At 50.0% G+C, this 24878-nt stretch overlaps 1 protein-coding gene across 1 annotated transcript; it reads left to right on the top strand.

Moving 5' to 3' along the window:
* Nucleotides 1–9517: 9517 nt before the first annotated feature.
* LOC109310140 lies at nt 9518–15231 on the top strand. The gene is made up of 2 exons (XM_019535183.1): nt 9518–9549; nt 11216–15231. The coding sequence occupies exon 2, from the start codon at nt 11218–11220 to the stop codon at nt 12214–12216; it is 999 nt and encodes a 332-aa protein (XP_019390728.1). The 5' UTR covers nt 9518–9549; nt 11216–11217; the 3' UTR covers nt 12217–15231.
* Nucleotides 15232–24878: the final 9647 nt, after the last annotated feature.

Genomic DNA, 24878 nt, shown 5'->3' with positions numbered 1-24878 from the left:
AATACAGATAGCTCGGAGGGATGGAAGCACCTAGGTCAGGCAGTTCGAGCCGTTAACAACTTAAAGCCTGGCAAGCGATTCACGAGGAATCATTCACCCAGCAAAGGCAAGGCTGTTTCCTTTTTCCTTTGTGAACTACCAGGCGGTAGACCTGATGTTTGTGCAGTTGTTCACTCTGTGCAGTTGGCTACTGAATCATCCGTGCACCAGAAGGTGCAACATCCAATTGATTTCAGAATCGGTGCGACCTGTTGGCTGGCGTGCCGGTGGCCGGTTACCAGCCTCAAGCTGCTGTTGCTGCTTCTTCCCCAGTGACTGAAATCCACGCGAAGCAAGGAGCTGGGTCTCGAACATTGCAAACGGTCAGACTGGATTGAATTCTTCAGGGGGAAAAAAAGGCTGAGTAAGTAAGGCCCTGCATTACAGTTGTGGGTTGAAACCATCACCCCAACCCAACATTCGAAGTTAAGATCCAGAGCAGAGGGTTTGCAACTTCCACTGAGATCCAGTCGAATGTGAGCTCCTAAAATCGTGGGGGGGGGGGATCCCCGCTCCAAGCAAGACTCTGGGCCTGTTCCCCACATAGCAAATCGTCTGTCATATGTCATCTTTTCAAGTGCTTCAGCAATCACGTTCAGATGAAGGCCTTCATCCTGAACCGCTGCCTTCCCAGAGCCTCTACAAGCAGCATGGCAGTGCTGGGCTATCCGTGGTGTGCAACAACCACGGTGCTCGAGCAAGCATCAGGCAGGAGTTAATGTGTGAGCTGCAGTCAGAGCGAGAGCTGCCGGTAAAAGATTCCTAATCCCGTCCCACGCAGTTAATATCAAACAGCCCGTGGATGTTGCACAGCCATGCCTTTGTTTCATCTGTCCCCTGTCATGCATAACAGGTTAATGGCCTGTGCTAATATAATTAACAAAGGTAAGTCACCTGGCATGGGCATAAGTCAGGTCAAAACAGTTTTTCTTTCATGTGAAATGTTAGTAACAAGTACGTGAGCTACTTGCTCAACACCTTAGAAGTAGGCATCGCCGCTCCGGATGGGACCCGGGGGGCCGCCGGGACTTGGAGACAGGGTCCAGTAAGGACTGTTTCGGAGGGAGGTGCAAGCAATCTGTAGCAGGCAGATGTGGGATAGCCCAAGATCATCCTCTTAGCCCCCCATGGAGACTGGCTCACCTCCTCATGCAGAAGGAGCAGCGTCCCTTCTACGTCGCGTTTTTGGAGTCATCTGGTAGAAGAGCTCGGCCTATTCCCGACACTCCCGTACACAGTCAGTACCTTTTCTCTCATTCAAACACCCATTGCTCTGACAAGTCACCAATAACGCCTCTGTTTTCCAGACAACCTTTGGAAAAAAAATCAGGTTCAAATTCCCACCAGAGGATCTGGGTAGCTGTGTTTCCAATTCACAGACGTGCCCGGGGTCTCATGCTGGCTGATGTGTTACCTGAACCCCCGGCTTCTGCTGGCACGTCCAATACAACCGTGGGAAGCGCTGCCCTGAAACAGATGGTGTTTTTGGTCCGGGAGGTAATCACTCCCGAGCGCTGCCGCTGATGGATTCCAAGATTTCAGGGATACGAAGCCAGACCCCACTGATCTGGGAAGGGAAAAAAGTCAAGTAAAGGAGCCCCTGGTCTCTGGTTAGTCAAGCCATCAGCTGTCATCGGCTCAGCAGTCACGCCTAGAGCACAGCACTGGTAAGGGGCCATAACAATATTACCTGCCAGGGCAGGGGCTGCAGACACAGCTACTGCCCTAGTCTCTCTTACTATCTTCCCTTGCCAAAACGTAAGGGGAGGTGTGTTAGATTCACCACTTGCAGTGGGATGTTGGGCTGCCTCGTGGCTCTGGGATACAGGAGGGCCCGGAGCAGAGGTTTTCTGGACCAGCGGGTGCTCTCTCCCAGCCCCAGCGGATCGTGACCAAACCGTGGTTACGTGCCCTCCGCCGCCAGAGGCCTGGTCCTCCCATTGTAGAGCCCCCAACACTGACGGGCAGATGCGGTCACTCGGTGACGGGGTGGTTTCACGGCGGCAATTGCACGAGGCCGACCGGCCTGCACGAGACCTGCAGAGGCAGATTCCTCCTGTCCCTGCGAACGAACTCGCCGGGCAGGTCTTTGCTGCGGCAAGTCGCTCCTGGCCCGCTCCCCGCGCGCTGCCTCCCGAAGCAAAAGCAACGCAGCGCCGGGCCTTGCCCCAGCGAGCCTCCCAGGTTTGTGCGCCACGGCAGCTGCATCACGGGTGCTGGGAGGTAGCACCCGTGGAGCAGAGGCGTCCCCGCCGCGGCGCTCCTGCGCCGGTTTAGACGTGCCCACTCAGTCCCTGCACGTGGGGAAGGGGGATGACGGGGAGCCCCAGCCGTGTGCTACGTGCTCAGGCTCCAGGGCCGAGACTCTGTGATCCTTTGGCACAAAAACGACGTTTTGGTGCCCGCGGCGCTAGAGAAAGCCTTGAAATGAGAGGGAAAAGAGGTTGTGCTGAAAAGCTGTGTGTTGTGAGCTCTGACTCCAGCGGCCAGGAAAGGGCAATGCGGCAGGTCCCCCGCTGCCCCATCCTCCCCGTTCTGCTGGGCTTGGCTGCTCCTGAGACATGCCTCGACATGCATTTGTACGGAGAGCAATTCAGCCGGTGCCTTGACGACGCCAGGCAAGACTTACGTCACCCTGGGTTGCTATTCTTGGCCCACATCCTGCAAGCAGATGTGCCAGCGTGGCCCCTAGCCCCCCTTCCAGTCCCTGCACAGGCCCTGCTTGCCAGGCCAGGCCCCCCACACCTCCAGGAGCTTTGAGCAGTTTATTTCCCCTTTTGCAAAGAGTCATATTTCAGAAAAATAAAAAAAAAAGTGTTGAATCTTGTAACCAACCACTGCCTGTCAAACCCCGGTCTGGACCTGGCTTGCTTTTCACGTCGCTGCCGCAGAATGAAAGCAGGTAAGAAAATGCACATGAGAAATCGTTGCCAAGGCATATTTTAGGTTATAAAGGTCTGACTGGAAATATTTCTGTTCAGTCCTAAGCAGTTACATGACCACAGCGCCATTCCCCCGAACGTGTGCTCAAGCCTTGACGCCGTAGGCTGGGATTTTCAAAAGGGGGCCAAGAGTTGAGTCCCAGTGCCTGGATTTCACTGTTTACAGCCCCGGCTCCCATTCAAAACAAGTAGGCACCTTGACACCTGTAAGGACCTGGGTCCTTATCTTCTTAAATCCATTAGAAAAATCCAGCCCCGTGATCTGTCTGTCTGGCTAGCTGACCTCTTGGCTCGAATGGGACTACCTGTGCCAAGACAGCAAGCGCTGGCCCTAACGGCTGCACAGTCGTAAACTCTGGGTCTGATTCTCCGCACATTCATGCAGCCGATTTAAGTTAACGCGTGCGAGCGAGCCTAATTCAGGAGTCATCCTAAAATCATTTGTATGCACGCGTTTAGGGCAGGGCAGGGCTTTCGAAGAGGGATGATGTACGATCCCTGCCAGACTTCCACCTTCAGCGCTGCCCGGAGAGTTGAGTGGGCTAAGCCAAAGGGAGGTGTCCGCTGACATAGCCCGACCCCCGCAACAAGCCGCGAGGGAGTAGGTTACACCCAGACTTTCTGGAGAAGTAAATGAGGGAATCCAGCTGCTGATGCTGAGCACTACTTTTCTGGAGGGCATCTAACACACTCAGCAGCTGTCGGACCTCAGTCTGTCGAGCCCTTGGCCAAGCAAACGAGTTCCCGCCCGTGGCAAAACCACCGGGGTTAAGAAACCGTTTTCACGTTTCCCCCTGTCCCCAGCTCAATCAGAGCCAGAGGCAGCTCCCCCCCCCCCGTCATTTGGGGGGGAAGCTGGTTTCTGCTCAAAGCAGAGGAACAAAAACTGGACGCATGCACAACCGCGCACGGAAACACTCGCAGGCTCAGTTAAGCTATGCAGGGCTAACGGCTGGCCGGGAAGTCCGCGGTCCAGGCACTGGGCCCGTTGCTGTTTTCCTTTACTGCTAATCCCATTTGGTTACGGTTTTCCACGCACACAGGAATGCTGATTCATTGCATTCAGTCTGACGGGTATAAATACAGAAGTGCAAGGGGGGGTTCACCAGCTTTCTTCAAAAAGGCACGAGAGAAACATCAGACGCTTTCAAGAAGACGCAAAAGAAACGTTCAGAGGTTCACCCGCTCAGCAAGGCAGAGAGGGCTGTGGCGGAGGTAAGGTACAGAAGAGCGTTTCCATAAAGGTGATTAGGGAAATATCTTTTCCTAGCAACGTTTCAGTCAACAAAAGAGAAGGGAAAGATAGAGAATATCAGTGGTCTATACTGGGGTTACATACCTCTTTCCATGTTCCTGGATTTGAATGCAATTTTATGACCACTGAATCAGAGTTTTGTAATAAATAACATACTGTGCTTCAAGATATTTAAGAAGCAATAGTTATTTTTAGAGTATTAAAGCTCTACCAGGGAGAGGGAGGGGAGCATGGCAACAGCAAAGACTCCACAAATTGATGTAGTACAATACTGTTTAGAGGCCTGGCCTGGTACCCGATTCCTACAAGCGCTCTCTGTTTGGAGAGCAGTCGCACCGAAAGCGATGGGCCTGCTCACACAACAAGCTGCTGAATCGGGCAGAGAAATGGGATTTACAGGGAAAGCCTGAAATAACTAGGATTATTTAATCTGGAGACGAAAAGGGTGAGGTGGGTTGATAACCACCCTTCGGGTATTTGAAATCCATTGCGGAGAGGACAGGGATATTACACTGTCTGTGACTGCAGAGGACAGGATAAGGAGCAATGGTCTTAAATTGCAGCAAGGGAAATGTAGAGGGGATTATTAGAAAGCACTCTCATTGCGGGGTGGGGTGGGGAGATGTCATTAGCCATGTTCGTCTGAAGTCAGGTAGGAGGCAGAGGGTACGTCTACATGAGATGCTAACTGCAGAGTAGCTTAATAACACCGCGCAGTAGCGTGCAGCGCAGGAACGGTGCCAATACGCTCCTGAGCAGTAGCATCAGGCTACTGCGCAATACGTGTCACTAAAAACCCGTGCGCTGGCGTTACTGCACATTCATTTAGTACTTGGCTAAGCAGGGACTAAGCTTAATGTGCGGTAACTACAGCACGTTAATGAACGTGGAGAGGTGCCCAGAATGAAGCTGCAGTTGCTTATGAAAGATTATGCATCTCTGATTCAGTTAGTCTAGCGGTCTCCAAACTTTAAGTAGGAGAGCGCCTTTGGCATTTAAAAGCAACCCAAAAGCTCCATGCACTGCCATCACCCCCCCCCCAGCAGGTAAGTCTGTGGGGAGGGAAGTGGGGGGCAGATCAAGAAAAAATTATTTGGGGGTGCGCCTCCCCAACAGGTAAGTCCCACCTGTCTGGGCCCCACTCAACTTACCCCTGCGCCTGCCTCTGCGGCACTGTCCCTCATTGCGGGGGCCTCGATCCAGCCCTTGCCCCTTCCCTCCCCCACGGATTGACCTGCTGGGCCGGGGCACATGCATGCACACGGGCACTCAGCTCCCACCCCAGCCTCGGGTCGACTCCAAGAGGCTCCGAGATCTCCCGGTGGATCGAGATCCACTGGTTGGTGATGCATTAGTCTGTAAGGCGTAACTTTGCATTGAGGGTGGTTGAGGGGCCGCTGGGAAACGGAGTCCGGGCTTTGCCCACCCCTGGTTGAGACTAACCTTTGAAGATTGAATCATTTCAGCCTCAGGATTTGTGACTGTCTGTACTGAGCCCCGAGGTCCCCTCCAGCCCTACACTTCTGATCCTGAGAAGGGGTCCTGAAAAGCAGTGGGGGCAGCAGCAAGAGTTTGACAAACCATATCTATTAGCGGGAAACTGTCTAGAATTGATTGTCCAGAAATGCTCTTCTGACTCCTCACCTGGAGATCCAGTTCCAGAATACACTCATGTATTTAGGAGGAGACAATTCGGAAATAGATGATATCGAATTGCTAGTCCAGTCAACAGGGCCTAAGACAAAGACTCATTCTCCAAATGCCCTTGCCTTCCAGATCTAGTGTCCTCTGTCAACCTTTCAAAATAAAACTTACATAATTTATATATCAATATATTTCATCCATATAGCACATGTAAGGAGTTGCTTTTTTCTCCCTCTGATTTAAGAAATAAGTCCTCTGTCTGTATAGGTGGTGGAAAACAAAAGCACATTTAAGATCTATGCCAGATGCTGTTTTCCCCTCAAATATTTCTGCTTTATCTAACAGATGTTATGTCAAAAACATTATGCTAATCACAGCCTGCCTTCAATGGTGAACAGCGTTTTGACACAAGGTGAAAAGAGCAGGAATAAAGCTAGTAAAAGCTCGCTTAAAATCTGATACGGTTTAACTTTGCTCTCCTGCATCCACTGCCACTCAGGACAGTCTCGTGGACATCACTGGGACTTGCACGTGTGCACAAGGGCTTTTCTGCTGTGTGGGGCCCACACAGATTACTACCCATCATTTCACTCCTGGGGGGAAGGCCAAATGAATCCTGGCTACTGGTAGTAATCGGGCATGGACACACACCTACATCTGGAGCCGTTTCAGAGGGGAATGTTTCCAAAGGGCAGTTGTGGTTATGTCCTAATCAGTATGATGGGACAAGCGGGGAAGGAAATGCATCGTTCCTAGTTTGTCCGCACCAAACAACTAGAAGTACCAGATGCTGCCCTTTTGAAGCGGCTCCAGATAGATGTATGTGTGCCTCCACCAATAAGAGGAAGGGAAAGTTTGCGGAGGAATTGCATGGCAGCCCTGTTTGAAGAGGCACCATACGAGGAAGAATAGACAAGGAGCCCTGGATTCACATCAGCCACATTTCTTCATCAGCCGCCAGCCCACGGCTGTACGTAAGTACGGCAAGTTCACTGGCACAGTCAGTGCAGAGGGGCTAATTCATCCGTACCTTTTCGCTCATCTGCGCTTCATGGGACTATGAAGATGAGGCAAGAGCTTTTGAGTGACGATTTACAAAGCTAGCTGCTCTCTGCGGCAGATGTTGTCTGCTTTGAAAAGATCATTTGCAGGTTTAGTGAGACACAAGATGGGTTTAGGGCCATCTGCTTGGACTTCGGTCCTCCCCGAATAACAATACAAAAGTTCAGAAGAAGAAACTCCTGCAGAAATGAAGCTTGGCATGAATGCTACTCCTCACGGCATCCAAAGCAAATCTGAAGCCTCCCCGCTGGCGGTCTACTCCACTATCTACAGAACGACAGCATTTGTCTCCTGCAAGCAGAAGGAAAGTGAAGTTTGCAGCTTAGTGTTCGTTTTAGATAATACGAACCCGGGGTCATATAAATGCACTTGTAGTTCTCCCCTATCCAATCCTGAGACACAGCAGTTCAGACACGAGCCTCAAGATCCTCCTCCAAGTGGAGACACTAGCTCCCCCGAGTGCATATTTGCTTAATATAGTGAGGGACAGGGACCCTGTTTTTCTCCCATCAAAAAAAAAAAGTCCCCAATTTTCAGATTTTAGAAAAACAAACAAACCCCCAAATCCACATTTTTCCATGATTAAAATGAAACACCACCAATATATAGATGTACGCATTAGTGGTGTTTCAATCAATACATTATAGGTTCATAGTCAGTAGGGTCGGAAGGGACCTGAGCAGATCATCGAGTCCGACCCCCTGCCATGGCAGGAAAGAGCACTGGGGTCAAACAACCCCGGCAAGGTGTCTATCTAGCCTCCTTTTGAAGACTAATTAGTGGCGTTTCATTTTAATCATGGAAAAAAATAAAATGTGGATTTTGAGTTACTTTTTTAAATCCCAAAATTGGGGATTTTTTTTTTTTTATTTTAAATCAGAGAAAACCAGGATCCCTGGCGATGGAGAACAGACTAAAAGGATGGCTCTGTCTCTTGCTGAGCATGTCGGCACGCTGTTCAACACACGTTCTGTGGCATTTCCAGACTGGGTTTCTTGTCTGCTAAAACAGTATTTTCTTGCCCTCCCTGCTTGCGCTTGCCCCTCGCAGAGTGCAGAAGATGTTTGCTAATTTGGGGGCTGGAAACCTCCCCGCGTGGTTTGACCCCACTGAGCATCACCATGACGGTGCTGAGGTTTCCGGTAAAATGAGCTCTTCTTTCCAGTGCGCGGGGAGGGCTCTGGGCACTTGGCAGGGCCTGGACTTCTCCAGACAACAGCGTAGCGAGTGGCGCTAGTCTTGGAGTCAAAGGCCGTGCGACATAAATGGCACGAGAGGTGCTGTGCTGGGGCAGGTCTCAGGAAAGTGCGTGTTACGGGTCTGAGACGGCGCGTGGGTGCTTTACTTCATGCTACAGCAACCTGCGGAGGTTTCCCCTGGTTCAGTCCCCGCTGCGCCTGCCGCCAGCACGGCCGGCCCGTTCAGATCCCACTTGCCAGCAGCTCTCTGGATGCCTCGCCCCGCGAGTTACTCGCTGACGTGAAGATGGGGATCACATCTTAAAAGCTGCGATGGAAGTAACCGCGAAGTGCCTGCCGGCACCCTGGAGTCCCCGACGGGGGGACAACCAAAGGAGGGCTGACAACCGCCTCAACGTCCCCGGTGCCTGTACAGCCGCGAGGAGCACCGGGGCCTCTCTCTAGCAGATGTGCCCTTGAGGGGCCCGAGGTTGCCAGCATCAATCAGTGCAGCCTCCAGGCTCTGGAAATACCCCGGGGCGATGCCGCCTGGCCCTGGCAGCCAGGAAGCGTAACTCCTTCCCCTGCATTTCCTACCCCGAGAATCAAACCAACCTCCTGCGAACGCGCGGAGGAATTCGATACGACGCACATCTGGCCGCACCCCAGCTGTGGCTCGGGGACGTGGACGTGGCACCGCATTTCCACTTTGCCCTTGGAAAAATGTCAACACGTCAGCCCGTTCCCAAAGCCGGAGCGATGTGCTGTAGGGGCTGCTCTGCCGGTAATGCAATTGTCCTGCCTCGCTGACTCTGTTCTGTCCTTTCAGAGACACGGGGCATTTATCAAATTAGGATTTGCAGGAAGGGGAAGGGATCCAGCAGGCTATATTTAGCAGCAGCAACAACAAAAAAAAAAAGCAGCAGAATCAGCTGACTGGAAGCAGTAAGCCTGATGCACGGTCTAGTGTTAGACAGCTCGTCTTCTCTCCGGGAAGCGAGGAGGGTGCAGGACTCGGGAACCGCGGAGTAGAAACACGCCCGGCTCCGAGAGGAGAGAGACGTTCAGGTAAGGAAAAGGAGGGTGCTTTAAAAGCTGGAAGTTGTGCCTTGTGCTGGAGGCTGCTGAAATGGGATCCTAAGGGTGAGAGCTGCTGAAACTTCGAGCATCTCCAACACAGGAGAAAGCAGAGACCTGCAGGGAGACAGCCCAGGTCCTGCTGTAGCCGGGACCAGCCCAAACCAGTAGATACAAGGTCATGTGCTAGCACTCGGCCGTGCAGCTCTCTAGCCCTGCAGTGCTGATGTGACTGTGACAGCCGTTTAGCCAGATCAGGTGAAATCCTTGCAAATAGGCAAGGGAGGAGAGGGAGGAAGACCCAGACAGGGGTGTTATTGCAAACGTGCCCCTCGACGGACGGAGCGGGCATGTGAGTAACACCAAGTAAAGAAAGGGGCATTGCCGGGGCCTGGCACTTATAGATCCAAACCATTTCTCCCAATGGGAAAGACTCCAACGGGAGCAACACGAGAACTTGATTTCTCACCTAAAGGCATCGAAGAATGAGGAATGAAAACAGAAAGCCTTTTCAGCGTGCTGCACAGACAAAAGTTACATTGGCAAGGTCCAGACGGGGCTGATGTTTCTAGCTGTCTGAAATGAAACCTGTAATAGAGCCAGCAACAGAGCAGAAAGCATGAGTATGCAGCAATTTCTACTCTGTATGCTGGAGAAGGGCACAGCCCCTGCATTTCAGATGTGGTCTATGCCTTGCTGCAGAGGGTTTCTGAAGCTGGAATTGATTTCCAGTAATAAAAGGAAGAAGAAAAAGCCCACAACACTCATGCACATAAATAGCTATTTCCACACGTATGCATTTAGAAAGCACAATGGAGCAGTGCAATTTTGACTAAGTAGTCACATAAAAATCTGGAAGTCAAAAACTGGATCTGGGTTATATGAGCATTTTTGCAAGCAAATGCTTAAGCCAAGAGTTACCCCAGAAACAGTACTTTAGGAACTGAAACCACTTCAGGGTGGGATGCTAGTTAATAAACGAGGTAGGCCACATTTGCATTGGCTTTGTTAGGAGTAGAATAAGAGCCTTGACTTTGCAGGAACTAAGATCACTCAGCTTGGGATGGTCTTGAATTTCTTGCCCTTGAGCCGACGTAACTACTGGTGCACAGCCGGCAGCACTGATGAAAAGGGGTGGGTTTTTGAACCACCATTTTTTTGTCATTTCTGGGGGGGAACAGACCAAGTGTAATATCACTGCCCTGTGCAATACTTCACTTCGTGGAGAACCAGCTCCTATCCGTGAACAAAGATGGACTCCACTAACTGGGCCCCAATCCTATAGTCCCCCATACGTCCCCCCAGGCAAGACTCCCTGCCACACTGTGCAGATAAACGGGAGCGCCATATCCGGTGCGGGGAGCAGGATTACCTGGAAGCTTCTTCTGATGCTCTTGTTCCTGTCGCCCAGGCAGCGGTATTTAGGGACATACCTAAATTGTGGCGAGACAAAGGGTTTTTCACAGCCTGCTTGGGGCGTGCAAAGCCAATGTCGTGGGTGTTTCGCGGCGGCCCTGCGCCTTGGGGCTGATTGGTGGAGAGCCCAGGGAGGAGGAGGGACTGCTTGGTCCCACTGGGGGCAGGGGCATTTTATTTATTTTTTTTTTTGCTGATTTTTCAGATTTCACAGACCATCCCGGATTTCACTGTTCCCACAAAACACACAAAACTGTGAATTAAGTAGGTCCCTATTATATTGAACCAGCAGGTGCATGTAGGGCTGGGCTGTCTGATTGTCAGGGATGAGCTGCGTGATTCTCTTTACTGAATTGTTTTATCATTTGCCACGTGAATAATTAGCCATTTAGTATATTTTATTCATGACCTGTCAGGCCCCCCCCCACCCCCGATTAAAAAAATTTACCAGCTGTATTTTTAAAGGGTTCCCCTGTATGTTATTGCTTGCTTCTTCACTACAAAAAAAAGGAATAGGAAGAGGATTGTATTCATTTTACAGTTCCTGTATCAGAGAGTTTCTCATTTGCATGTGCCAATTATGTCTTGTACCTTTTTTGTAGCCATGGCGCCCCGGCTCAGACTGAATATTACAAAGCCTCTCCCAACCATATGTGAAACCCACGAGGAAATGCAGGAGGATTTAAGCAGCAATGCAAAAAGTTTGGGAAGCTTGTCTACCAACCCAGATCTGTGCTCCAGCGAAGATTACCTTCAATCCATCTGCCAGTTAGCAAGACCCACCTTCCCCGCGATACCCGAAAACCGCCCGAGGGTCCGAGACAAGACAACGCTTCAAGAAGACTGGCAGTGCCCGAAGCCTGCGGCAATGCCGAGAGCAATCCCCAAATGTAAACTGACCAACATCATCTCAAACGTCATGTCATTAGAAATAGCCCGTCTAGTCTGCGAAGAGGGAAAGCCGTACCCCTGCTCCAGGGATGATCCTCTAGAAAAGCTATATGCACAAGCAGGAAAAACTCATCATTATAAGGGTCCTGTCTCCAGTGAAAGCTTAAGCACAGACCACTCACAAACTGGCCCTTGTAATGCCAGCAGTGATGAAACCCATCTAGTCGACTCTCAAGATAAACCTACAAAGAAGCCAAATCTGCCCAGGATATTCAGTTTTCCGAGGCTTCCCTCCCCTGGGTCAGTCCAGAGAGGGGATCGCTTCCCAGAGCTGAAATCCCTGAAAAACCACGAGAGGTCAGCACCAGGAAGCGATCAGACTCGGAAAGAAAACTGCACCATGTTAATTAGCAGTAAGCGGATATGGCCACGGCCAACCAGAGAGAAATTTCCAGGAAACAAGATTCTGAGATGCTCTTTAAGGCGGCAATATAGCCTGTTCAAAACAGCAGACAGCGCTGAAAAAGCGGAGGTGGATTCTTCCAGCTACACCAAAAAAGCGACGGGAGAGGCTCTTGGTAAGCAGAGACACCTGGAATGCTTTCACGTAGCTAAAAAAGCCCTGATCCATAACTGGATCTCCGAGTGCAAATGTGCCTGGAAAGAAGCAAAGGTTACAGCCTGCCTGCTTCCGGCCATTGCAGAAGTATGAGCGAGAAGGATGCTGAGCCGTAATCTTATTTGCAAGAAATGGTGGGCGCTGCTACTTGGAAATTCTCCCTACTGCTCGCATTCATTAAGCAGAGAAGAGGGCTGCAGAATAGGTTTGCAGAGGAAGCAGACACATTTGGACCCATTGCATCTCTCACAGATGAGCACAGAGGCGGTTCAGATACTCAGACCCTTTACTTTCCGAGGGGAGAGCGTAAGAAAGCAGCAAGTGATGGTGGGAGGCAGGAGTTTATAACAGCATCTTGCATCTGATCGGCGGCATCCACTGCTCGTGCCTGTCCTGCACCCAGAGAACGTAGCCAAAGGTGGATAACAGCCTTCCTGCCTGCATCGCGCTCCACTTATGATCACAGCTTCCACCACCCGGGAACGCCCTCCCTTCACGATAAGGCAACAAACCCCTCCATTTATCACCACTGCAGACACCGTCACAGACCGCTCAATGGCAACAACTTCAATGTTCGCTACTGGATTAGTGCGCTGCTTCATGTCGTAATTATCGAATGATGTTCCAAGACTGAATCTGTTGGCAGACAATTAGCAGCAATTTGCCTTCTTAAAGCTGCAGCTGTAGGCTGCAGCCGTGTTGGTCGAAGGACATAGGCAGACAAGGTTCTTTGGGTAAATCTTATTAGACCAACTCAAAGTTGAGTTGGTCTAATAAAAGATATCAGATTTGCCCTCTTAAAGAAATACAGCAGCAAACAAAAGTCTGTTTTGGTTTTTTTTTTGCTTTACTGTGAAAGGAAACTCGTGAAGGATACTTGGGCAGTATGCAATATGCTCTCTCTGATGATGGAGTACAGATTTTGAAAAAGCCTGGTGTGTATCACAGCAACTGTGCTCTCTTTCCATTTGATGTCTTGTGGGTTAAATAGGTCTCCATGGAAATGCTCTAAAAATTAGAAGAAGCCTTTCATGAACACACTCCATTAGAGCGCGGTGTGGGAAGGGATTGGAGAACCAGGCGCTCATTGTGCCAGGCGTGTTAACATGGGCCTTGCATTGCTGTTAGAGTGCAGTGAAAATGCTCTGCTCTTTCAGTCTTAGTAGGGAGCCACATGAAACCCAGCAGCCCACATACTCTCACTCTTTTCATAGCGTTATATTACTCCGCATGCATGCATAAAGCTTTTCCACACCTACTGCTGGATACACCTGCATCACCTACAGAACACACCTGTAGCGTGTAAGAAGCCAAATAGGTCACAAATCAATACTGCAAATGCCATGGTACTGTAGGAGGTGCATTTCCAGGGACTGGAAACCACAGGATCCTGGCTCTGAATGCAAGTCTGCCACTTATTTAGTGTAGTGCCTTAAGCAAGTTGCTTAATTTCTGTGCCTCAGTTTCCTAATCTGTACTGCACTACTAATAATACTGGCCTATATTTGCATGAAGCGCTGCAAGATTCGGGGAAGAAAGGCCTTGTGCAAGTGCATTATATCAGCAGGTTGTGTTTCTCCGTACACCAGCCCCTATCCTTGAATACAAAGCAACTCAGCAGTTGTTCATGCCACATCTGCTAGGAGATGGACAGAGACAGCCTCAGTGAAGGAGGTTACAGCACGGGGGGTAAAAACAGGTGTCGGTTTATCCTGGGTCTGATTGTCCCATGCGGACAGTCATTTATACACCCGGCTTGAAGGGCAGTTAACGCGGACTAGGCCCCAGTTGTTCTCTCAAATACTTCACAGGTACTTGAAGTGGCACAACAGGCATGTACATCTGTAGGGTACTGGCATAAAAGTCTGTCCTGGGAGAAATAGGACCTCTGTTTTTAGCTTATAAGTGACCACAGGGGGAGTGCGTGCAGAGGAGCTAGTGCACTGCAATATCACACCCTCTTATTCTGTAATAACTCTCCTGTGTAGACAAACCCGGAGTCAATAATCTGGATTTCTGCTAAAACAGAGCACAGGCCTCTGCCCACCACTACGTTTTCCATGGCAGAAGCAGGAAAGCATTTGAAAAGCTCCTGAATGCTGACCAGAGATCAAGCCCCTGTCCTGCACGTGCATTTTCATTAAGGAAGTGTGAATCGACACAAATGTTTCACAGTGCCTTTGCTTCAAGCAATATTTTCAAGAGACATGTAGAAGCAGTTTATTTTAACCTGCCATTAATTACAACTGCTGATTGTAGAGCAATTTAGATGTATTAGTTGCATTGTGTAGATGAGGCTCTAAATGGATGTGTTGCAGCCTAATGACTCCTATAGAGGATTGCCAGGGCACTTAGTGACTTGGAGGTGGAAAACTTCCATAACAAAATCAATTGTAGATTTGCCATTTCAGCTGTCACAGACTGTAAACGAGAGGCAGGCTAATACAAATGCACCTCTCTTTACTCAAAGACAGGCATAACCCTCCCCACCTGGCAGAGAAGTGCAGGGCAGAGCTCTCATCGCTGGGTTATTAGGAGTGAATTGGTTGGCACCTGGGGAGTGATGGCAGCAGGCTGCTGGCTCTGCTTAGGAGGGAAACCTTTGTGGAAAGCTACGCTCGTGAAAAACATGTAGAAACTTATTTCTGCAGAAAAACAAAACCGAAGCAGATTGGAGGAAGGGGGCAAGGTCTGATCCGTGTCTCGGTGCAGTGTATTAGTGGCACATCTTAGCCATATGGAAAGCCCACGATGGCCTCGGTGCCCACTGGAGCCCTGGGAGAGAGTTTGAGGAGGAGGGAAATATTGCATTGCTTTCCTGACCCGTGCAACAAGGACGAGGTACCAGAGGGCAGCCCGACTGTCCCGCTCTCTCGTTTGTGTCCTGCTCCCCTTCTGTATGTGCTAACCGTTTTCTTGAGGCACCATCTGGATGGAAAGATACCGTGTCCTTTCTGTGTCATTCCCGTTCCCCCTCCCAGCTTTATTCTGTAATTACTCTTCAACTAAATATTTATGAGGCTGCAATGCCTAGCAAATCTGTTGTTGCTACTGCATGTATCATCAGTGCTTTGGAGAGCAGATGCAAATAAAAAACATCCAACCTAATTGTTTTACTTGTCGGTACAGTGCCTGCTATTTTCAATGCAAACGCTGCCAACATGGCATTTAGGATGCATGACCCTACACGCAATATGGAGGCACAGCTCCGTTTTTGCTGGTGACTCCCTTTCGTGCGTGCCCATCTTTGAAAGGCTGAAGCAGCTCAGGTGCCCAGTTGTGCACTGCTCGACCGTGTAGCAGTGCACAACTGCGTTCAGCTACTGGGCCCAGTTTCCTTCCTTTGGGGCAGGCTGGCTTTGGGGCCGTGGGAGGTGGAAAGCAGGGGCTGCTGTTGCTCAACAGGAATTGGCTGGTGAATGCAAGAGGTGGCATTAAGCAGCAGCCAGGTCTCTAGAGCCATAATGACAAGGGAGAAGAGGCTGCTTTTCATGGACTCAGCAGGGATCTTGAAGATGAGAACTCATCCACGGGGAAAACAAGTCAAAGAGCTGACCTAGCGAGGCCCTGCCCTTGTAGCAGACGGAGCTGGGACTATAAAGGAGTTCACCAACTTGTAAGGGCAATTCAGGTTAGGGCCTGTGTAGACAGGAAGCTGGAAAGACGTGTGCTGGGCATCCCTCTGCCTAGAATAAGACAACCGTGGTAACAGTGCTGCGCTGCTTGCTTTCTATAAAGATGCGGCACAAAAGGAGGGCTGGGAGTTAGGAGACTTGAGGGCTATAGTGGACGTGGTCTATAATTCACCACGTGAACCTGTGACAAGAAGCCTTCCCCCGTAGGTACTGGGTCCTTTTGCAGAACGGGGGTTTTCAGAAGCCTAGTTTAGCTCGGACACAAACTCCCCCCAAGTCCCACTGCAGCGTCCAAGTGACTTCTAGGATCTGGCCCTTGGGCACGCCAGTGCTTAGCACTGCCACGCTGACTCGGGCACCTCGCCAGCAACAACCACAGCCCAGAGCTTGGCGTGCACGAAGGCAAAGGGGCAAAGGGAGGCGAGGAGACGAGAGAGGGAACATTAAAAGGCAGCGGAAAACGCAGGGGGCAGGTGCGAACCAGGAGGGGAAGAGTGGGAGAGGGTGAGGGTGCACAGAGAGCGAGACGTGAGAGGCGGTACCGTAACAGCACCGAGACACCCCAGGAGAGAGGCACTCGGTTTTGCTGACTTCAGTCAACCTCAAACCTTCTGCTCTTCGGCTCGGCCGCAATCGCTTTTGCAAAGCAAAAGCACCTAATGTTTGTGATCGGCTCCCTGCCCGTCTGAAGGCGAAGGCCGGTCAGGTAACGAAGTGCCCAACACTTCCCTCACCTCGCGGGTGAGCGACCAGGGCGCTCCAGCCAGAAAGCCCATCTCCATTTTAGAAACTATGTTTGAGCTACCTGAATGACAGCTCTTGACCTAGGATAAAACCAGCTGGTTTTGTCCTGGGGGGAAATCCATCCCTTAACAGGCTGAGAGAGAGCCAGATGCCCCAAATCTGCAGGAACTGAATCTGGGCTTTTGGGGGGTAGGTCCATAGCCCAGGTCTGCAGACTCTCTCTCTCTAAGGCTTCCTCCCCTGCCCATTTGGTGGGACTCTTGAAAGCCCCTCTGGTCTGCGAGTCTGGCACTGCAAGCCCAGCCAGCAAATCCCCTGGGTGTGGTGAGGCCTGCCTGCTGCTCTTGCCCGAGAGCAGCTTGAGCAAGCTAGAAAGGAGACGGCCGTTCCCACAGCAATCTGCTGTGCCTGCATTTGCCTCTTCCTCTCAGTCATTTCTTTTCCTAGCAACTTCCAGTTTGTTCCCCCGAGCTCCTAGGACTCACCTGCGTCCTCGCCTTGGTACACCAGCCCAGGGGACAGGAACCAGTCAGGCTCCTTGCCTGCAGATCAACAGCCCAGGGGCAGGTAACCGGTGCCCTCAGGCGCCCCTCCTCCGGCCTGCAGAGCAGCACACAGGTGAGGCGGCAACGACCATAAATCGCTGCACCTGAGCACGGTGCGACCTAGGTGAGGGAGCAAGGCAGGGGGAGCGGTGAGAGAGCAGCAGAGCAAGGTGTGCTGCATTCTCCAAGCTCAGAAATCGGAGCAGAAGATAGATGGACACAGAGCTAAAGATTAATCAGTTAGGGGCAGGTAATGTCCAGCAGAAGGCAGGAAAGGTTGCACATTAAACAGAGTTTTGGAAAGGGGAGCACAGCTAATTTACAATGAGAGCAGAGCAGTATTCGGCTGGCGAACCACGTAGCCCTCGAAGCGGCGGGTTAATTTCCAAAGGACCATTTGCTTTGGAAATTGCGAGAGAAAGCTCTTAGGAGAAGCGACTCTCAAAATGAGTAACAGTGTAATTGTGCCTAATTGCTGCCCTGATGCTTCTTCAGGACATAGATTTGTGATGAGCTACCAGTAGTCCAGATGGAGACTTGTGCTAAGTGGAGTAAAAAGAAGGTGAAATAGCTTTAGGGCAGGAAAAGAGGAGTTGGTGACTGGGCAGGATTTACTTGGCTTTAGTGAGTGAAAGCCCCAGCTGTGCTATTAGCAGCATGATTAAGGGCAAAGCCCTTTTGCAGTCTCCACTCAGTCGTGCACAGAACAGAGATCCAAGGGGAAAAATAGTGCAAGGAACACGGGCACAGAATAACGACACATCTGACCTCCACATCCTCGTGCGGACGGCACCGTGCAGGCGATGCCCGCGTCTTCCACGTGACCTTTCGGCTGCGTGCTTCTGAAAGGAGTGCATTGTTCTCCTGTGCCCCAAATCAAGAGCTTTATTAGTGACTGTCTTATCTTCTTTCCACAAATATTTCTGCCAGGGAACATTTTTTTTTTTCTTCTCCTTGCAGACTCACTGAAAACAAACACAAAAAGGAAAGCAAATGGCCCGAGCTAATGTATCTGAAGAATCAAGCGAATCCCAGAGAACCTCGTTACTGCGCACCAAACCCCGCACGCAGCACCAGGGCCGGCTCCTTTGCCTGTCGCTCTCCAGGCTCTAGCGCAGGGCGCGAGCACTGCAATACCGGTTTCTTGGTGTCTTTGCGAAGCGCCAGTACTTTTCTCTGTCTGGAGCATGGCTTTTCAACTCCAGCATGAGATGGGGGTAGGAAGGTAATGGGTGGGGTGTAAATACACACGCCTTTGGCTCTGATATCCTTTCCAGAATGAATGCCTGCCAGATGCGGCTCTTTCCAGGGCCGTGACATGGGGCCATATCTCAGGAGGTGAAGGTGGACAATTTTTGGCATGCCCCCCAGCAGACCCAAACCCCGTGAGGTTAAAGGGGATCTGCCTGTCATTGGATCAGGATCCTAACGGGCATCGTTAGAACACCCCCATCCATTTGAAACAATGGTTAGTTTCTTGGCCGGCTCATTAATTCATGTGTATTCGTGTTCTGTCGATCGTTTCCGGCAGGTTTTGTGAGTCTGCCCGGGCTACTGGAAAGACCATCTGCCTGCAGTAAGCACCACAGGAAGCTTAGCAAAGATGGGTGTTAACCACAAATGTCTGCTTGCATTACCCCTGTGGCTTGCAGACAATACTTGCTAGTTCTCCTCTCTGCGACAGAAAGCCTCTGCAGTCAGCAGCACTGTGAAGCAAAACCAGCAGCGGGAAGCCCCTGCTTCAGATTTGATAGGTGAGACATCAAGTAGAAAAGTCCCCAAGTTGATTGATACTTAAATCATTTTTCCCTTTGCCACAATCCCTTTAGAAAGAGAAGACTTTCTGGCACTTCTCAGGAGTGCTGCCCAACACCGCTCCTGTCCCTCCCTCGCGCCAGGTGTGTTACGTGGACCTACGCCGGCAGGCTGAGCGGAAACATTATCGCATCTTTCCTGCCGAGGTCCTGTTTCTTCACCTCAAAACAAGAGAGATTATCAATTTCAGGTTGCTAGCTGCTGACATGCTAGCGCTAATATTAATGACTTTGCTCAACACTTTTCTACGTTTCCCCGTCAGCCTGCGCTGTACAAGCAGGCCGCAATTAGCATTCAGTTGAATGCCTAGCAGCTACCCGGGTTGGGGGTCCTTTATGCTAGGTACTGGACCAATATATGGCATGTGATGGTCCCTGTCTTGAACCTTATGATCCAGGCAAGTCCTAAAGTAGGATTGGTAAGGGTGCTTAGAGCTAGCTTAAAGAAATGAATACGGGAAACCGAGTTCAAACCCTGCTCAGAGCACGTCTGCACCAAGCTAGTGCTTCACGTCAGTACTACACACACTGACCGACCGTGCCGCCGTGGGCTGGTCCAGTAATGACAAGTCCCTTATAAACATATTCGTAAAAGGAGGCGCTGGTGTGTTCGGCTCGAGGGCAAGAAATGTGAGCAGCGGGCAACGGACTTGATTCTGAGACCAGCATCGACCCACTATTCCTCGCCCATCGTGGACCCCAAGTGAGGTGCTGCTTGGAAGTCTGAGCAGCTGACTGTGTCCCCTGCTCCCCCAAATTACAGGTGCAAAACTGCAACCTGTGGCGACATGGGGAAGCTGGGCTGCACTCCCACCCATGAGCAAAAGATACTGGTGAACCTGCTGGGGGTTAGTCCTCTTGCTGCTGATCCTGGGTCTGATTTATCGCTGGTCTGCACTCTTTATGGGCATGACAGGGAGAGGAGCGCTGTCTTTCCTGCGCTTGTGGACCATACTAACCCTTATATAAAGACACACTTCCCTGCATCGGTCTGGCTCCTGTGCATGGATGAACACGTCCTGACTCCCTGTGTCTTGTCTGAATGAGGCCACAGTAACGGGAAATAAAAAGCAGAAGGCTTAAGTCAGACAGAAAGAACTATTCCTGCCCGCTGTGCCGGGTCAGCTTATGCAATTCATCGCTGCAGAACGTCAGCAAGATAAAATGTAGTGGGATTCAAGGAGGGCTTAGACTGTTTTACAGTCGTGGACATTGGTGCCCTGCTAGCCAAGTCAAAGACATGCAAGGAAAATAAAGCTTCGTGTTTCCCCTGAAGGCTGAACTGGCTCTCTGCAGATGTCAGGCAGAAATTTCCTTCCCTTTGTTAATGGATGGAGCCAATGGCCAGCTGCTGTTTCTCCCTTTCTTCGGAAATATGAAACAAAGCTTGCTGCAGTGGGGACAATGAGGGTAGAAACAGATGTCACCGGACGTGGCGCGTGGGCGAACATGCCAAGCAAATGGACGTCCCTACCTTTTGTCTGCCACATCAGTGCCGTGACAAAAGACACTAATAATAACTTGTGTTGCTTTATGGCAGCTGATGTCTATTTGTTCTGTGGCGATAGAGCTTGGGGGATAGGATCCCGCACACGCTGGGTGGGATCGGGCCCCTCAAGTCCCTGGAGCACCTGCCTGGCTTTCCTCACTTACAGGGATGCCCCAGGCAGCTCCAGGGGCACATCTCCACAAGCAGGAAAAGCCCACGCAGGTCCCAGCATGGAGGCAGAGGGCCTAGGGACTCCTACTTGCCCGGCGCCTTCATACCGGGACCCGTGCTGACCCGTTTGTCACACAGAGGTGCAGGATGCATTCCCCTCGCCTGGGGACTCCCCGGTTCCCCATGCCTCCACATGAAACACGGGTCAGCCCAGCACCTGACACGGGACAGCAAAGCACTGGGAAATCCCAAGGGAAGGGGAGCACATCGCCCCTTGTCCTGCATCAGGCAGGGGCCCTGATGAGCAACGCAGAGAGGTGTGTCGCCCACTAAAGCAGATCAGTTGTGCTGGGACGTGTCCCAGCACAGTGGATCCACTTTGGTTCAGCAGTGTCTGTTTTTACCCTGAGTTACAGCGGCCTGTGACGTCCCCTGCTGTGGTGAAACCCTGTGCCGTGCCACAGACACAGGAATAGGTCTTGAATCCCAGCTCCGTGAAGCACCAGCCTGCCTCCGTGAACCTGAAGCGGGGGAATAGGGTGGTCTCAGTCAAAATGCTTAGTTTCAGCACAAGCGATAAACTGTGGGGGAAGAGACACTGCATAGCTGCTTCTGCAAAGTTTGAGAGGCCAGATAACACGGGCTCTCACCTTGACCAGATTTCCTGCCATGTTCCCGCTCGGGCTTAAATTTGGCACGGGGCTTTCCACCACTAACACTCGCCCTCCCCTCTGTCTGCGAATGGGCGAAGCTGGAGTTACTTAATAGCTGCAGCCAGCAAGCAACATGCTTGAATCAGCGAGAGGAAAGGGGAGTGAGCTGTGCTCACAACGGTTAGCAGCGTGGTGGTGCTGCCACCGCTGGCTGCGTAGCGGCGCGCTGCTCCCGTGGACAGAGTCTCGCTGTTGCTCTCTCTGGCTGCCAGACACTTTAAAAAAACGTCGAATGCCCCCCAAATTTTTATTTGCAAAATCCTTCTCTCTTGGATTTCAAGACGGTGACCACGTCACCTGTTGCAAGGCAGGACGTGCTAGCAGGGGGATGCGAAAAGCTTTAGCTTCTTTCCACCGACAAGTTCTCTTCCCTTGCTCCAGTTAAAGTATTCATATTGACATTTGCTGACATTTCTCACTTGCAATTAGTGCTACGCACTCGATTTCCATCTCACTGGTACAAACGCGTTAAAACACTACACCATAACGTATCCAAGAGGATGAAACCTACCCCTAAACACAGCAACTCCGAGAGGCTTAATTCAACCTGCTGCCCTTTGACTGTTGAAACTATAACAGTGACCCTTGTTCAATATGGTCTAAATTCTTCCCGCCCAGGTGTGTTCATGGACCGTGGCCTATGTCCTTAGACCAACACGGTTACAACCTACACCTGTTCATGGACCGTGGGCATTATTTGCGCACTCATCTGCAAAACAAAATGACTGGATTGCAGGATTTAAAAATATAGACCTTTTCCCTCCCAGCAGCTCCTGTAAAAGCCATTTTTGCCTCCTGCTTCATATTAAAAGTTTGAGCCACACTGCATCTTGTAATATCCAATTTAATCATATTAGAGTATCAGTCAGAAAAGAGGATCCAGCAACTGTCTGAACCCTAAAGCCAAGAAAGTGGCACCGATTCTTAAGCAACTTAGGAAACTTGTGACTAAATGGGGGCTTGTGTCTCTTTTTATGATGGTCTTTTTAAAAAAGAAAATTGCTCATGCCTCCAACTGGAATGAATGGTATTAAAAGCCAGATGTCAGCTGTAAACTCTGCAAGCAGAAGTTTCACCAGCAAAGCCAAAGGATTCAGGTCAGCAAGAACCAGCAAACTGTGGCTGCAGTTAACATTACACATGTGCGTGGTCAGACTGAGGCCAAGGAAGCTGTTCACACATGCACGTCTGCATGATCAGTGGTGTAAGTCGTGCTCTCAGCCTGGCCTTTCCAGGGCTTGACTGTGACACACTTGTGCTGCAGTCAGACACGTTTGCAGTTTCTCTCTCTGCTGTCCTATCCCTGCGAATGGGCAAAGCATCCGTCTGGTACCTTCGTCAGAACTGCATTTATTTTTGAATAATTAAAGCATTTAAGATAAAGGAGAGTCTTTGGTAGGAAACCATGCTGTGGAGATTGCCTGAGCTGGGTGTTTGCTTTTCTCTTTCAGAAATCTCTGAAGTGAAGACAGCTGCTTCGAAAATGACACATTTCAAACGAAGCCCTTGAGTATAAGGCATTTTTCTTGAGATGCTCTTTTTAATCTATATTATATCCTGGTAAAATTGATATGAACCAATTCTGATATAAGCTACCTGCTTCTTCTCATGCTGGTCTTCAATTTCTCCTGTGCAGTTTGTATTATACGTGCATTTTGTGGTGAACGCCTGATGAACCTGAAGCTCATACTAAATCCAACTAAATACTACACATTGCAATGTGAGATGCAAGCATTCATTGTAAATAAAAGGGATTTGTAAAAACCATCATCTCCCTTTTTTAAATAATTACAGCTTTTGTATATTGTATGTACACACACACACACACACGTGAACACCTGTATTACAGGGACACCAAAATAATCTTTCCTGAGATGATTTGGTGGCCTAGGTGGTGTGTTGCATGGGAGAACAGATGTAATCTACCTGCTCCCAATCTAACACCGATCATTACTTGAGCACTGAATCAGTAAAGCATTTAAGCACATTTAAATCTCACTGGCTTCAACATGGGGATTCAAATAAACAGAGCTCTAAACTCATGGACATTTGGCTGACCACAGCTAATCAATCTAGCGGACAGCTCAAGAGCAGGGGTGATGCGATTTATGTCAACTCCTCTTTACAGAACTCAGTTACAAGGTGGCAGAGGGGAAAACACAGAGCTGCTCAAAACCTGGAATTGCCCGTTCCACCAGCACTTCTGACACTTTGGAAACAGAAATGAAGAAGCATTTTCAAAACGATCTGTGCAGCCACTTCCAAAATGTCATGTCATTAACATTTGCAGTTTCCTTTCAAAGCAAAGTTTACGTTTTAAAGCTGACGTTGTCTGTCGGTTCACATGGCAGAAATGCTGGTGCACCATGAACCGTCAAGTCTCGTCATGAAGACAGGCCACGTGATGGACCGACAGGTCACCCACAAGACTAGTCAAGTGCATACTCAGTATTGCCAACTCTCAGGATTGTTTGGTGTTGTTCTTAAAGTCTGTGCTTGGGGAATGTGGAAAACTTTGGGGTTTTTTTATATATGTTTATATTTACATACATATCTACAAGCAAGAGCGAAGTTTTTCACGTTCCCGAAGCACAGACTTTAAGAACACCAAAAATCACGAGAGTTGGCAATACTGATATTTCTACTCAGTTGCATTGTTTAAACCACAAAGGGCAGCTGTTCTCCGTGCTACTTGAAACATTTTATCTTATTTTCTAGGTCTAAGCATCTCCTGTTCGAGATACCGATGCTTTACAAATAAATAACAATATGCCCAGAGCCTCTGGGCAGTTAGGTGCCTAGCCCGCCCCGAGGGGAATGACTTGCCAACATCCTTTTGAGGATCTGAGTTACCAGATAGAGGTGAAGCCACATTTACTATCCTAGAAAAATGGTTGCAAGCAAATATAATATGGAATGATTGCAGGAAGAACGCAAAAAAAAAAGCAGCTTTTCAATACATAATGCACTGCACTGCTTCTCCCCGGAGGGGGAGGATGAAAGAACAAACAACACATGGCAGATTTTAATCAGGCTGCTTAATGCACTACTCAACGGTGCTCAGCTGAGACTAGTAGTCTGCACCCTACTCCCGTTACTGCTTTTACTCCTGTTGGACACTCGGCAATCCCAGCCTCTGTGTTTTATCCCCCCACTCCTTTGATGCCCTGCCTCTGAGGCTGAAGGGTTTGCCGGCATCATAAGGAGGTCTAGTGGCCTGAGCCAGCATCTTCAGAAGTGCAACTTAAGATTTCTTCATCAGGTCATAGCCTCGTGGCCTCAGTTTTCCTCCCTGTAAAATGGAAGCAACTCTCTCTTAGGGTAGTTTATGGATTCTGAGAAGATCTGCACCATCTCTTCAAATCAAAGTTCCCTACAGAGCAATGTAACCATTAGTGCTAATAGGCAACACTCAGCAAACTAAAAGCCACTGAAGTGGTTGCACTAGCATGCAATGATCTATGTAGCATGCAAGCATTTGCACATTGCAGCACTGTCTTTATGGCTCATACTCTTCTTACCAGGGTTGAGTGTGGGGGGTGTTTTTGGTTTTTTTTACCCCTTTGACTATTTCTGATAACACATGACTAATAGGAACGTAATAACCACCAGCCTGTGCAAACTTACTGAAAATGTTGTAATGA

The sequence above is a fragment of the Crocodylus porosus genome, unplaced genomic scaffold (assembly GCF_001723895.1).
Source record: "Crocodylus porosus isolate Cpor-Errol unplaced genomic scaffold, CroPor_comp1, whole genome shotgun sequence".
Lineage (NCBI taxonomy): Eukaryota > Metazoa > Chordata > Crocodylia > Crocodylidae > Crocodylus > Crocodylus porosus.
The sequence above is the reverse complement of the archived record's forward strand: the minus strand, read 5'-3'. Positions and strand labels throughout refer to the sequence as shown.

What these genes read in the sequence shown, in the direction of transcription:
- LOC109310140 (XM_019535183.1), top strand. Translation starts at nt 11,218, where the DNA reads ATGGCGCCCCGGCTCAGACTGAATATTACAAAGCCTCTCCCAACCATA.